Below are 16,155 nucleotides of genomic sequence, written 5' to 3'. Positions count from 1 at the left end.
ACAAATCTGATCCAGCTTCCCTCTCTCTTTTCCAAATAATTCAAAAATCTGAGCCCAAGCAAATAAGGTCTCCTTATAAAACTGTTTTGGTACCTATAAAATATGCACTTCTTCTTTCAGTAACGGAAACTAAAACAGCTCAAGCCTTATGGAATACAAAACAATATTTTCAGATTCTGCCCTGGATGTTACCGTAGCATGGTCTTGATTGGTCAGTAGGGCTCAATTACAACTGTTAGATTCACTGTGTCAAGATGTAAGGGCTGGACAAAAAATAAAAAGTACAATAGCAAAACGTCTACCAAGTTAATTTACTTGCACAATTTTGAAACTATGCACATTTCACCCACGATTTTCATTTCTTGTGCTTCGAGAAGAGAAAAAAATGTTCCTAAGTAAAAACTTGTGCAAAAACAACGCTTCAGGACTTGTTCCGTAAGGAGCAAAATGTAAAGATGGGAAAGAGCCACAGTGAACTTTAAAAAGAAGGTGTTGCTTACATCCTTTTTTATGCAGGAAATACTAATCTGGTCCAGAAGATGTTCTGTTCCAAACTATCCAAGTAAACTGACCAATGGGCGTTTTTGGCCGTACGGTGCTCTGTGCTTGCACCTGCTCGGTCGTCTGCAGCCTCCTCTTAGCTTTATACTAAGCTCATTAAATCTAAAGCGCCTCACGAATGTCACTGAGCATTAATAGCCAAGGGGGTCCGACATGATGCACGTGTTCCTCGCATTCTCCGACCCGTCAGCAGGCGGACCGATCACATCCTCATAGGAAGTATGGCAGTGATAGAGCAAAACAAACACAAAACAAAACAGGGAGTTCCCCTTCAGATGCATAAAATCATTCCCGGAAGTACGGAGAGCAGCAGCGAGGATTCTGTAACAGCCGAGCCCACCAGGATGAGTCTCAGATAAGCCCAGGCAGGTGCCCCCCCTTCACCGCCTTCCTTTCGGGTTTGTGTGTGTGGAGCTCTGTTTCCCTTGCTCTCCTTGGCTGAATCGCAGCCCCTTGAGCCACGCCCCTTCGCTGCAGCCCCGCCCTTCCCCTGGGGATCCCGCCCCCTCCCTCCCTCCCAGCCCCGGGAGGCAGCAGCAGCAGCAGCAGCAGCAGCGACGAGGAAGGCGGCCGGAGCCGGGGAGAGAGCGACCTGCCCGCAGCGCCCGAGCCGCCGGCCAACCCAGCGGCAGCATCCGCAGGTGGTTTAAGGGGAGCTGAGCTTGGTGGTGCTTCTTTTGTTTTTTTTTAAATTATTATTTTTGTTCTGTGCTGCCTTTTTACGATTTTTTTATTTTTTTACCTTATCAAATGGTCCACAGCAACATGATGTCCAAAACACCCTCTGCTTCTCAGGAGATCCAGATGGACGTGCTGGAGAATCCGAGCGTGCAGGTAGGTGCTGCCACTCCCTGCTCCTCTTTCTTTTCTACTTTTCCAGCGCTCGTTGGGGGCTGCAGTGCCGGAGACAACTCGGCTTCCTGCTCCCTGCTCCCTTCTTCCTTCCACCCTCCCCCCCCCCTCCCCCTCGAGGGGGGTCCACACCGGAGCGCCGAGCAGCCGCCACCGGGACGGAATCAGCCGAGGTGCGTAGGGCTAGCTTGGCTACGGGCTGGAGAAACTGCAGCCGTGTCTCGATTTCGAAACTTTGGGAGGTGTTGCAGCGGGGCGGGTTGCCCCGAGTCTCCCACCTGTTGGTTGGATCTTGGATATTTTGGTTCCCCTGCTTTTTATGCGGAGACCCCAGCTTTTTAAGCGCCTCTCCATGTAACGGAGTTTCCAGAAAAAAAAAATCCTGAAATGATCTTCAAAAATCCTGGAAAGGGGATGTTGTAGCTTTTCTAGTTGAAAAAAAAAAGTTTTATGGGGATTTAAGATGTCAAAATCATGTTAAAGCTGTCAAACATCACTTATTTGTTTTTGTGGGGTCGAAATTACCCTTCTACCGTATCTCTTCATATCCTCCCAGCGCACTCTTACAGCACTGGAAATGTCAATTTAACAAGTGAAACACATTGCTTGTGTGAAGAATGAATAAGGAATTAAGGAGCACCTTCTTTTATAAAAACTCTGTCTTCTCTGTTTTGTACCTTTTGGGAAAATTCGTTTATATATCAGGTCCTAAATCGTTTATATATCAAGGCCTAGATCAGATTTTCCGGTGGCCTCTGGGTCTGTCACCAACTCTTACTGGTGGATACATTTTTTTCCTAAAATGCTCAGCATTACTTGAGTAGATAATCTGCTCTGGTTGCATTTGAGAAAATCTGCCCTAGATCCTTTAGGGCGGTTGTGCCACTATGTATGCCTTGTTAATTAGCTACTGCTAGTAGGTACTGGACCTTTCTAGGATGGGTTGAGAACTTGATGCAGATAAAGATCATATGGCTCATTCACACCTGCTGCTCATCTTCATCTTCCTCAGGGATGCTCTGTGCTTGTCCCATGTTTTCTTAAATTCAGATGCTGTCCTCCTAGCTACCACCTCCGCTGAGAGGTTGTTCCTTGCATCTAACCCTTTCTAAAAAAAAAAAAAAAAATTAGATCACTCCTGAGTAATCCCATAACACCTTGTTTCAGAGCCACCTTACCATTAAGAGGCCTGCCTCCTGCGCGTTTATTCCTTGGAGGTATTTAAATGTCTTTAGAATCTCTCTCTTTTCCTCCACTTTTAAATTTTTAAGTCTGTCCCCATATGCTCCAGATTTGTTCTTGTAGGTAATACATAACCAATAAAAAGTGAGGATGAGGATGTAAAAATACGAGAGGTATAGAAATCTTTGTTAAATAATAAAACACTTTCTCATTTGGTTATAATTGGTCCTAGAGTGTTTCAGCTTTTTCTTTTTTTTTGATAGGTTTAACATAGAAACATAGAAATGACGACAGAAGAAGATCAAACGGCCCATCCAGTCTGCCCAGCAAGCTTTCGAACTTATTTTTTGCATACTTAGCTGTTACTCTTGGCCCTTATACGTAACTTTTTGGTTCTATTTCCCTTCCACCCCGCGCCATCAATATAGATAGCAGTGCTGGTGCTGCATCTAAGTGAAGTATCTTGCTAATTGTTTATGGGTAGTAACCACCGTAATAAGCAAGCTACTCCCACGCTTGTTTACCCAGCCTGTGCAATTCAGTCCTTATTGGTTGTTGTCTGAATATAAATGCTCTTTTCTTCATTCCCCCCTGCTGTTGAAGCAGTGAGCTGCACTGGATATGTATTCCAAGTGAAGTTTCAGGCTTAATTGATTCTGGGTAGTAACCGCCATAACAAGCAAGCTACTCCCCTGCTTTTTTGTGGATGCAAATCCTTTTTTCCACATTTCCTCTTGCCGTTGAACCATAGAGCAATGTTGGTGTTGCATTAACCATGTGTATGTTTATTGAATAAAGGTATTAATCACCAGGTAGTAGCGGTCATTCCCGCAAGCCACCCCCATGCCTCTTCTCTTCATTCACATCCTCTAGATTTTATGGATTCACAGTGTTTATCCCACGTCCCTTTGAAATCCTTCACAGTTTTGGTCTTCACCACTTCCCCCAGAAGGGCGTTCCAGGCATCCACCACCCTCTCCGTGAAGAAATACTTCCTGACATTGGTTAAGAACATAAGAAAATGCCATACTGGGTCAGACCAAGGGTCCATCAAGCCCAGCATTCTGTTTCCAACAGTGGCCAATCCAGGCCATAAGAACCTGGCAAGTACCCAAAAACTAAGTCTATTCCATGTTACCATTGCTAATGGCAGTGGCTATTCTCTAAGTGAACTTAATAGCAGGTAATGGACTTCTCCTCCAAGAACTTATCCAATCCTTTTTTAAACACAGCTATACTAACTGCACTAACCACATCCTCTGGCAACAAATTCCAGAGTTTAATTGTGCGTTGAGTAAAAAATAACTTTCTCCGATTAGTTTTAAATGTGCCCCATGCTAACTTCATGGAGTGCCCCCTAATCTTTCTACTATCCGAAAGAGTAAATAACCGATTCACATCTACCCGTTCTAGACCTCTTATGATTTTAAACATCTCTATCATATCCTCCCTCAGCTGTCTCTTCTCCAAGCTGAAAAGTCCTAACCTCTTTAGTCTTTCCTCATAGGGGAGCTGTTCCATTCCCCTTATCATTTTGGTAGCCCTTCTCTGTACCTTCTCCATTTCAATTATATCTTTTTTGAGATGCGGCGACAGGAATTGTACACAGTATTCAAGGTGTGGTCTCACCATGGAGCGATACAGAGGCATTATGACATTTTCCGTTTTATTCACCATTCTCTTTCTAATAATTCCCAACATTCTGTTTGCTTTTTTGACTGCCGCAGCACACTGAACTGACGATTTCAATGTGTTATCCACTATGACGCCTAGATCTCTTTCTTGGGTTGTAGCACCTGATATGGAACCCAACATCGTGTAATTATAGCATGGGTTATTTTTCCCTATATGCATCACCTTGCACTTATCCAGATTAAATTTCATCTCTTCATTTGGATGCCCAATTTTTCCAGTCTCACAAGGTCTTCCTGCAATTTATCACAATCTGCTTGTGATTTAACTACTCTGAACAATTTTGTGTCATCTGCAAATTTGATTATCTCACTCGTCGTATTTCTTTCCAGATCATTTATAAATATATTGAAAAGTAAGGGTCCCAATACAGATCCCTGAGGCACTCCACTGTCCACTCCCTTCCACTGAGAAAATTGTCCATTTAATCCTACTCTCTGTTTCCTGTCTTTTAGCCAGTTTGCAATCCACGAAAGGACATCGCCACCTATCCCATGACTTTTTACTTTTCCTAGAAGCCTCTCATGAGGAACTTTTTCAAACGCCTTCTGAAAATCCAAATATACTACATCTACCGGTTCACCTTTATCCACATGTTTATTAACTTCTTCAAAAAAATGAAGCAGATTTGTGAGGCAAGACTTGCCCTGGGTAAAGCCATGCTGACTTTGTTCCATTAAACCATGTCTTTCTATATGTTCTGTGATTTTGATGTTTAGAACACTTTCCACTATTTTTCCTGGCACCGAAGTCTGTAGTTTCCCAGATCGCCCCTGAGTCTTCCTCCCTGGAACTTCAAATCGTGACCCCTGGTTCTGCTGATTTTTTTCCGACAGAAAAGGTTTGTCGTTGTCTTTGGATCATTAAAACCTTTCAAGTATCTGAAAGTTTGTATCATATCACCCCTGCCCTCCTTTCCTCCAGGTTGTACATATTTAGATTCTTCAATCTCTCCTCATAAGTCATTTGATGAAGACCCTCCACCTTTTTGGTCACCCTTCTCTGGACCGCCTCCATCTTGTCTCTCTCTTTGGAGATACGGTCTCCAGAACTGAACACAGTACTACAGGTGAGGCCTCACCAAGGACCTGTACAAGGGGATAATCACTTCCCTTTTCTTACTCGATATTCCTCTCTCTATGCAGCCCAGCATTCTTCTGGCTTTAGCTATCGTCTTGTCACATTGTTTCGCCGACTTCAGATCATTAGACACTATCACCCCAAGGTCTCTCTCCTGCTCCGTGCACATCAGCCCTTCACCCCCCATCGAATACAGTTTCTTTAGAAAACATGGTGAACTCTGATCACATGTACTCTTAACAAAAATCATTTTTTGCACAGTCATAGAGTTAGTAGGACTGTGCAAAGAAAAAATTGTCATTTCATTTCCCATTTTGTTTAGTTAGCATTGTTTTTTTTTGTTTCATTTTTTTTTGTTCCAGAAAATAGTGCATGCTACTTGCAAATAGGGTGTACTATTTTCCAAAAGGTAAAAGAGAAAAAAACCCCATAGTCTCAGACCCCAGGGGTCTCCAGAGATCCTCTGTTCCACTCCCTGCTCCGCCTCTGGAGGTGGCCGTTCCTCCAGAAAAGGAGATATTTATTAGAAAACATTCCCAGTCACGGGACCCACCCCGAATCCCAACCCCTCCCCTTTGTTAAAACATAACCCTACCCCCAGACTCACCCATTCCTCCATGGTAGTCTAGTGCGGGTCTGGAGAACCCCTTTTGCTCCCGGATCCAGCCAGACGTTTGCCCTATAATGTGACCCGGGCTTCCCGTGCCTGATAGGGCAAAGGTCTGGCTGACACAATTTTAGAAAATGGCACTGGCAGGGCCCAGGAGCAGAGGGGCTGCTCTGGGCCCTCACTTACCATCAGGCAGGATTTGGTGAGTCTGGGGGTGGGGGGCGAGGGGGGATATATTTACCCCAAAGGGAAGAGGTTGGGGGCAAGGCTTGTGACCGTTTTTTTTTTTTTTTTTAAATTACATTTCTGGGGAAACATCTGCCTCCAGGAGCAGCCCAGGAGAGGGGGACAGGGGCCTCCAGAGGCCCCTGAGAGTATCTGTGCAAACTATTTGCACATAGTGCACACTGTTTGCAAGTGGTGCACACAAAATGGTTATACTGGAGGAGTAGCCTAATGGTTAAAGCAATGGGCTGAGAACCAAGGAACTTAGGGTTCAAATACTATTACCATCACTTACAGTGCTTGTGAGCATGGGCACTTTATTTCCCATTTCCTCAGGTACCTGCTTAGATTGTAAGCTCTTTGGGACAGAGACTTATTGTAACTAAATATTAATAATACTGTAAACTGCCTTGAGTAATATTTGGAAAGGCAGGCTAAAAATGCAGATTTTATTTATAAATTGTAAGCACTTGAGGAAAGAGACCATCTCTACATATTTTACACATGTAATATGTGTTAATTTGTTTGGAGCAGAATGCATAAACTTTCATGTGAATCTCAAACTGGACAAAGGTGACATTTTACTGTGATAAATCTTTGGTTGGGCAGTATCAGAGATCAAAAAAAGTGCTAAAATTGTATTAAACCTAAGTCACATCTAAAACATAACTATCATTAAATGTGAAGAACAATGTTTCTTTGTCATTGTCTTATTTAAAATATCAGAAGTTTAAAAAAAGATGCTCTGTAAAACCCAGACCTTGAAATTAATTAACAATTGGGGAAAGGTGAGAAAACAACTTGATTATGGCTTTGCAAACTATCAGCATGATTGTGATCACCTTTGTTGTACTACATGAGATATCTGCTGGTGATGTCCGGAAGTGCTATTCCTGAGGGATTTTCTCTGGCGGAGAACTATAATTACTCAGATTATTTCAACGAAGAGCTACCCCTAGACAAAACAGAGAATTTAAATTTTTCTTTTTTTTTACATTTTTATCAGCTTGATTGTCCAAATGCTCCAGGCAGAGAAAAACATGCCAAAAACCAAAGAAAAGGTACAAAAGTGCATTAGAAAACATACATTCTCTTGAAAATTTAGATTAAAAAAATATATGTGGAAGCAAAATAAAGTATTTGTAAGATCTCCTATTGCCTCAGGTGCCCAGTTAGATTGTAAGTTCTCTGGGGCACTGACATGTTGTACCTGAAATCTAATAATGCTAGAAGCTGCCTTGAACATCACCTGGGAAGGTGGGCTAAAATCATATATATATATATATATATGTGTGTGTGTGTGTGTGTGTGTGTGTGTGTGTGTGTGAATTTATTTAGTCAGTCAGTCAGTCATTGCTGACTCCCTTTCTTCATACGTCATCGTATTGCATTGTGAACATAGCACCAGGCTAAAACCAGATTCAAGTGTTTTATTTGTTGTTGGATTATTTTTGATTGCAAAAATACAGTTACTTGCTGCATAGTTCATCTACAAGAAGGAAAGTGTTTGTTTCTTTAAAATCAGTGGCATTTTAGGACTGAAGGTGTCCCAGTATGGGCATGCAGCCCCTGTAGTTTTTATCGTCTCAGTAAGATGAAACAGATGTACAATAACTGCAAACTTTTTACGATGTTACCTAATCCTCTGGTTGCTTAGCTTCAGATCCTGAGTTCAAGGACTGATAGTGCTCTGAAAGCAAATGAGTTTGATGTAATGTTTGTCAGAAATACAAAAAAAATTAAATTAAAATATCCTCTCTGAGTAGGTAAAATGGACAAGAAAAGCAGAGGCGAGAGTTCCCACAAACAGCAGCTATGACAGATTATGGAAAAATCAAGATTTTATTTCATCTCTGGTTGTATTTTAAGTCTATAAAATATTTGTAAAAACATAAAAATATCAGGAAGGGGAAGTAGTTGGCTCCCCAAAATGTGTTTTTCTTCCATTAAAATGTGGTATGGCAAAAAACCATGAAAAGACTTTTTCAAATTTGGACACATGGTCTGTTTTCAACTCCCAGAACTTTAAATGTAACCAATCTCCTGGGAACCATTCAGATAAGTTCAGGCAAACTCTAGAGAAAGAGGGCTGCTTGACAATTTGATCTCCTACTTAATATTTTGCTATCATGTCTAAAAAAAATTCTACTATTTTACCAACAGTACTGTTCCTCCTCGACCTTCTCCCCCCCCCCCCCCCCAAACACGAAAAAAAAAAGTCAAATGGGACGTTTATAGCTGGCCTTATTAAAGTCTGTGCAGTTTATTCAAACATTATTATTAACAATGGTGTCACCCATGAAGAATGTGGTAGGAAGTTGTAGGAAGTCATTTATTAATTGTAATGGGACTATGAAGTAATACATTTAATTTATAATACTAATGCAATATTTGGACCATTATGCATGTCATGAGGGCACTGATTAATATCACAGTATTTTCTACAGCCTTTGATTGTACTCTAAAGGTCTTGTTCAGAAAGGAAGGATTTATCTCATTTGAGACCTATGGAAAGAATATTTTTTTAATAAAGCCTTCAAAGAGATAGAATGATAATTTTACACCACAGAAAATAAAAATAAAGCTTTTTTATTTTCATGATTTTTTTTTTTTTTAACTTTGGGTCTCATTTGATGATTCAAAATGCATATTGCGTGTTCCTGTTTTAAAAAGATACAACCTTGCATAATATGATTGGTATCTTAAGAAGCAGTAGAATTTAAACATAAGAGTGTTGTATGTTTTTTCATCTATGGCAACGTAGCTTGTTGTAAGAGAACCTGACACATCTGACTAATAGCTAGGTGGATGGTTTACAGAGTACAGTGGAGTCTGATCATTAGCAGCTTTGTGCTATCAAGTTATTAATATGGCTAATACATTAATACCTGCAAACAAATGAATAAAATATCTGACCATGAGATTAACTTTCCAAGATGCAGAAATATTTTTCATGGAACCACTATAAATCGAGCCCTGAGTGCACACAGAATTGCTCTTAGGCTTTGAAAAAAAAAAAGGGGAATGATATTGAGAAACAACCCTCAACAAGCATGATTGTTGCTAGAGATGTGCATCGGGTGCCCGATCGTTTCTGCTTTCGGTTTCATGTAGCCGCGGGAAAAGTTCGTATTCCCACGGATCAGCATTTTTTTTTTTCGTATAAAATTGTTTCCGGTTTAGTGCACACTAAAGGGAGTTAGCGCGTGCTAGCTTCCGTTAGTGCGCACTAACACAAACCCATTAGCATGCACCCCGATCCTTCACATTTAATTATTTACAAAAAACACCCCCCAAACCTATCCCAACCCTTCAGATCTAATTATTTACAATCCCCCACCCTCCTGACCCCCCCCCAAAAAACTTGCCTAAAGTCCCTGGTGGTCCAGCAGGGGTCCTGGGAGCGATCTCCCGCTCTCGGGCCATTGGCTGCCAGTAAACAAAATGGCGCCGGTGGCCCTTTGCCCTTACCATGTGAAAGGGGCTATTGGTGTCACTGGCTGGTCCCTGTCACATGGTAGGAGCAATGGATGGCCCTTTCTGTGTGCCCTTCCCCCCCAAAAACGATAGAAAACCACACAAAATTTTGTGGGCTTTTCCTATCATTTTCGGGGACCCCCGATACATGACGAAAAAGGAAACATCATACGATATTTCCTTTCATCATAAAAACAATGCACATCCCTAATTGTTGCTAGTAGAAATGATCTCTCTCTTTTCTGGACAGCTTGAGTGAGGTCTTATTTGTACTGAATATAGAGATGTGCAGTTGTTTGCAACGAAATAGTAAATAAAAATGAAATTTCCTATTTTGTTGCATCTCGGGAAGAAAAAAAACGATAGGGGGTCCCTGGTGGTCCAGCGGGGGGCCCGGGAGCTCAGAACGATCTCCAGCTCCCAGGCGTCAGCTGCCAGTATTCAAAATGGCATGGGCCATCCATTGCTCCTACCATGTCACCGGGGCCGGCCAGTGGCACCAGTGGCACCAGTAGCCCCTGTCACATGGTAAGGGCAAAGAGCCACTGGTGCCATTTTGAATACTGGCAGCTGATAGCCGGGACCTGGACATAGCTCTGAGCTCCTGGCCCCCCCCCCCACTGGACCACCAGCGACATTGAGTGAGTCGTGGGGGGATCGGGGGGGGGGGGGGGCTTTCCCTTTAGTTAAATTTGAAGGATTGCGGCTTTTTTTTTTTTTTTTTAACAAAATTGGCAATGGAAAAAAAAATCCTGATTTCGGGGGTGGACCGAAATGGTCCACAGCCAAACCGAAAAACGAACTGGCGCAAAACATTTTTTTTTTTATGCACATCTCTACTATATAATAGAGATGTGAATCGGAACCAGAGTCGGTTCGGATTTCAGTTCCGATTCACATCTCTACTATATAATCACATTCCTGTATCTGGATTGTGGTGGGGGTGCATTCTCAAAAGCTGTGCGAGGCTATGTATGAGATATACAAATATGGACTAGTACAGGGACTTTTGTTTACAATTGTTGCCTCAGTGAATGAAAACAGGATGAACAGGGGTCTGTACCAGTGAGGGATTTAGGATTTTGCCACCCCCTAGGCACTGCTGGCGCTGTCACCCTACTTCCCCGCTCCCCTTGCCCCAAACAGAGGACCACAGAGCAGAAAATGTAAGGCAGAGTGTTCTTTGCTCTAGGCCTGTCTGCTCCAGGCTCACTTCCTCCCCTCGTGTTCCTGAATGACAGGAGGGGAAGGGCTGGATTAGGGAGCAGGGCTTTTCTTTGCTCCCTGCTGTGCATTCTGGCCTCAGCCTCTCCTCCTGTTCCCAGCACAGGATGGTGGGGGCTGTGCAGTGTGTGTGTGTGTGTGTGTGTGTGGGGGGGGGGGTGCTGTAAAAGGGAACAGAGCTGTTTTTCTATGCTTTGTCCCTTCTAGCCTCATCCTTCTCCTCTTGATCTCTGCACTAGGAGGGGAAAGGTTAGTGCAGGAAGCAGAGGGCTGTTCTCTGCTGCCTGAGATTCAGCACAGCCGAGAGGCAGCACATTTTCAGCTAGCCTGCTGTGCCCCCCTAGGCACGGCCTAGTGTGCCTATTGGCAAATCCAGGCCTGGTCTCTGCAGGGCGTGGTTATTGCCTGGGGGAGGCATGTCCACCGCAGGAGGCACTGACTACGTAATTGAAAATAGTTGTCGACATCCCTAATGAGGAGGTTGGAAGCATAAAATTACAGTTAAAAAAAAAAAACAAACAACATACAAATTTAGAAAGTCTTTCTAGAAAGAAACTGGGTGAATTCCTGTAACCCCAGAGCAGATGTAACTCGTGTGTGATTACAGTTTATGAGAATTCTATGCAGTTGTTAACCTTCACTGTTTAAAGACAATAGTAGTAGCCATGGCAACTACAAAATTCGGATGCTGTTAACAGGAGCTGGAATACCTGAAATAAACATGGATACTAGCACCGCAGAACACTTTTCACTTGTCAGTGATGAAGAGAAAATGTTGGTGGTGGCTATTTTTGCCAGACTGCTTTCTTGGTTACTAATGACCTGGCAGAGGGATGTGTACTATAAATCTCCCATTCCATTGACCTTATAGGCTGGTGAAGCAATGATCCCCAGTCAAAATAAAAGCCAGGTTTGCAGGGTGAAACATCTTTCATCAGGGCCAGTTTGATGGTTTGGTTGTTGCGCTGTGCACTACCGAGCAGGGCATCCAAGTTCATTTCAGACATGGAGGCTTTTACTTAAGCTGTCAGAAGTTTTGAGCTTTGATCAAATTCCCCGTGCCAATAGGCAATTGTGCCTCAGGAGAGGCGACATCTTAGAAGAAATATACTTTCTTTATTAATCCTTTAAAGTATCCATTAACATTAAGGACCTATACAATAGAGCTCGTGCTAAACATTTTTTAGTCTGCAATTCGGTCAAAATTTAATGTGCACATTAAAATGCCATTTAATGGGCTATACAGTAACTTTTAGTGTTTGCACGCTAAAACGTTTCCCTGATGGCATGTTCATGCTATTATATCATGCGCATTAATTCAAGTACATCAAGGACAGCTTTATGCTTTTTTTTATGGAATAGATTTAATCTTTCCACTTTGGCAATAGCTATTACAGCATGATGCCCCATAGAAGGGTTGGGTGGAATGGCGTTAACCCCTGAATTCCACAGTTTCTTTTATTTTTTTTTAATGTCAGCCAAAATGCCAAGAAGGGATTATCCTCTGCTCATAACTCTAATCTTGTGTTGATGAGCTTAGCACCTTGAATGCGAGTAAAGTATGATATCCCAAGGCAAAAGCCATCAAGAATAGCAACAATCATGGTAACCATGCTATCTGTTTGTAATCTAAGACATTGTCCTTTCTTAGAGTCGTTGGCTTTTTACACTGTGGTGTGTACAGTGCTGAGCCATGTATACTAAAAAGTTAACAACATGTGGCCTGAGGCAAATGTTGCAATTTTGGTTTTAGCGAGCAGATAGTTAATAGTAGTTGGAAGAGTATGTTGTGTATTTACTTGCACACTAAAGCTTCATTTACATATGTCGTTCATTTATACGGCAGTGATACATGAATGCACAAAACGATATATTCACAATCAACGCCAAACTAGATTAGCACAAAGAAATATATATTTAGGGACATCAGAAACTGAACATCAAAAAAGTGAACAACAGTCCAAATTTGAATTAATATACAAAAATAATTTTGTCCCTTGTGAACCAATCTTTCTGGCTATTGTTTTTATATATTTTATTTTATTTGCAATTGAAAACTCAGAGACCAATATTCATAGAAATGTCAGCAGAAAAGGACCAAATGGTTCATCTAGTCTGCCCAGAAAGCTTATGGTAGTATCTGCTGCGCAGTGCAGGATACCCCCATGCCTATCAGTTTCCCAGACCGTGAAAGTCAAGGCTCTCCTTGGTTACTGTCTGAATCCAATTCCCTGTTACCCCTGCCATTGAAGCAGAGAGCAAACGTTGAAGTTGCATCAAAAGTATCAGGCTTATTGATTAAGGATAGTAACTGCTTCACCAGAAGGTTATCCCCATTTGTTTCCCTAGACCATAAAAGTTGGGGCCCTCGGTTGCTGTCTGAATCCCATTCCCCTTTTCCTCTGAAGCAGAGAGCAATGATGGAGTTGCATTAATAGTATGTAGGCTTATTGGTTAAGGGTAGTAACTGGTAAGTTACCTCCATACACTCTTTTCTTCCTTTCCATCCTCTAGTTTTTAGGGATCCACAGTGTTTATCCCAAACCCCTTTGATTTCTTTCACTGTGTTCGTCCTCATCACTTCCCTCAGAAAGGCATTCCAGGCATTCACCATCTTTCCATGAAGAAATATTTCCTGCTGATGGTTCTGAGTCATCTTCTCTGAAGTTAAATTTCGTGACCTCTAGCTCTACTGATTTCTTTCCAACAGAAAAGGTTTGACTATTGTGCATCATTAAAACCTTTCAGGTATCTGAAAGTCTATATCATATCTCCCCTGCACCTCCTCTCTCCCATAGTATACATATTCAGATTCTTCAGCCTCTCCTCGTAGATCTTCTAATACAGACCCTACACTAATTTGGTTGTGCTTCTCTGGATTGCCTCTATCCTGTCTTTATCCCCCTTCAGATACGGGCTCCAGAACCGAACACAGTACTCCATGTGAGGCCTCACCAAGGACCTGTACAAGGGGATTATTACCTCCTTTTTCTTACTGGCTATTCCTCTCTCTATGCAGCCCAGCATTCTTCTGGCTTTAGCTATCGCCTTGTCACATTGTTTTGCCATTTCCAGATACTTTTACCTCAAGATCTCTCTCCTGGTCCGTGCATATCAGTCTTACATCACCATCACATACAGTTCTTTTGGATTACTGTAAAAAAACAAACAAAAACCTGAGCCTCTAAATTTAGATTCCTAAGTTAAGTACCTAAATTAGGCACCTATTTTCAGCCAAATTTAGGGGCCCAAGTTTTCAGCTGAAAATTCTCATAAATTTAGCATCCTAAATCTAGATCTGCTATTCATTTGCCTAAATTTATGCTCCTAAATTAGATACCTAGTGCTGAAAATCAGTGCTAAGCTTCTAAATTTGTTTCTCACCCCAACTCTGCTCCCTTAGCCACCAATTTTTTAGGGTCCTAAATTAAGGAGCCTAAATTTAGGTATACAGCCCTAGTAAATTCTCAAAAGGATCGATATTGCAGCCTAACTTCTATACTTAGAAGCTTAAACAAATTGCTGAAGGGTAGAGAGTTGCCACACTCAGATGGAAAGAGAAACTTCAGTGCTCATGTCAAGAGTGCAAAAACAGCATCCTGATAGGCCGATTAATTAACAGAGCCCCAGCATCCTAATGATAAACAAATTTGCAGGCCTAAAGATTGCACTCCGCAGGGTGCATAATAGCCACATGTTGTATTTTTAGCTGAGACTACTTCTATTCCAGCCAATAAATCTGAATTCACTAGGGACAGAATTACATTACACCTTTTTTTGTTTCTAGTGTGGAGTTTTATTGTGCCATGCTATAATTCACAATGGATGATAGTTACATGAGACATGACTCAGACTTGTTAGGCATTAGCTACAAATCATTCTGGATTTGGTAAATGCCTATGTCACTGGTATCAGAATCAAGACCAAGCCATACTTGTATTGCAGAGTTAACTAACCAGTATAGAAGTAATCCAGGCCCAGGTATTACATATGTAACCCCTGAGTGGGAAAGCCTGGAGAGTGGACCCAAAGGCTTAAATCTCAGTTCGCCAAAGGTGTTAATTCAGCTCTAAGAATCCAGGGCTCCCTGGGGGGGAACAACTTCAAGGCTCTTTTACATTGTTTACTCCAAGTCACCCTTTAACTTCCTTTGAACACAGTACTGATAATCACATTAAATATTCAGCAGCAATGATCATGCTGGAACTTGGGCTGGTTTCCAACTCAGTTTTATTGATAATTTGGGAGAATTAAATGAAAAATTCTTTATAGCTTTTGATGTTAAAGTCCAATTGATTTACAATCAGTGGTATGAATACATTTGTGACCTTCTACTCCAGTAAATATCTTCAATTGATAAAGCCAGTTTCTTAGTAAATTATCTCCTTCCCCTATCCAGTTGATCAAAATGAAGACAGTGTAAACTTTCTCCCAAATTTACTTGTTGATTCTTTCCATCAAAATTTTGCTGTCCACTGGGGTGAATGCGCTGGAGTTAATTAACTCCGGTGTGACTCTAGTGGATAGTATCAGTTGGCATAAAAGAGCTGAAGGTACAAGAAGCAGAAGAGGATCTCTGAGGCCTGGGCCTGACTCTAGGCTGAGGCCCAGGTGTCAGGACCTGGCCTTCAGGTCGGGCTGCGGTGTCAGGCCTGGGCTCTGGCCTAGGCAGAGGCCTCAGCCTTGCATAGGCTAAAGTCGCGGCTACCTACCGTGACCTTGGCCTTCGCAAAGCCTCGGCCGCGGCCCCCAGGTTGCGGCCTAGGCTAAAGCCTTGGCCTTGCATAGGCTGAGACTGAGGTCACAATGAGCTACCTCAGTCTTGGCCTACACAAGACCGAGACCTCGTTGACTTATCCCTACTGGACTGGTTAAGTGGTGGCCAGAGGGATCCTGGCCCCAGTATTTTTCTGAGTGGGTAAAAGGGAGGGGTAGTGGGGTCAGGGGGCCCCATTTTCATTTGTTTCTTCATTTTTATTTTTGTTTTTTTATGTTTGATTCTTTTTTTTTTTTTTTTACATGAATGAAATTAATCAAACATTCCATGAACTGAAATGCATGTGAAAAAAATCTCCTGACAACGAACTGAAAAATGAAAACTAATTTTTTATCCCTGCCCTCCCCTAATAGGAAGAATGGGAAAACCTTTCTTCTCAGTCAACAGAAGTCTCCAAAAATCTGGACCAAAACAGGGGCAAGACATTCTGTCTCCAGTTCTTTACCAAGACCTCTGTCAGCGAGAACCCCAGAGT

The 16,155-nt window shown here is 42.2% G+C and overlaps 1 protein-coding gene across 1 annotated transcript in view; it reads left to right on the top strand.

Moving 5' to 3' along the window:
- The first annotated feature begins 1,122 nt into the window (after nt 1-1,122).
- CACNB2 (calcium voltage-gated channel auxiliary subunit beta 2) overlaps nt 1,123-16,155 on the top strand; it is a 731,917-nt gene continuing 716,884 nt past the window's right edge. The window contains exons 1-2 of the mRNA XM_029588744.1: nt 1,123-1,202; nt 1,323-1,395. Coding sequence (XP_029444604.1) covers nt 1,327-1,395 — 69 coding nt within the window. The 5' untranslated portion in view covers nt 1,123-1,202; nt 1,323-1,326. The remainder of the gene's footprint in view (nt 1,203-1,322; nt 1,396-16,155) is intronic.

The sequence above is a fragment of the Rhinatrema bivittatum genome, chromosome 2, assembly GCF_901001135.1.
Source record: "Rhinatrema bivittatum chromosome 2, aRhiBiv1.1, whole genome shotgun sequence".
NCBI classification, from domain to species: domain Eukaryota; kingdom Metazoa; phylum Chordata; class Amphibia; order Gymnophiona; family Rhinatrematidae; genus Rhinatrema; species Rhinatrema bivittatum.
The sequence above is the reverse complement of the archived record's forward strand: the minus strand, read 5'-3'. Positions and strand labels throughout refer to the sequence as shown.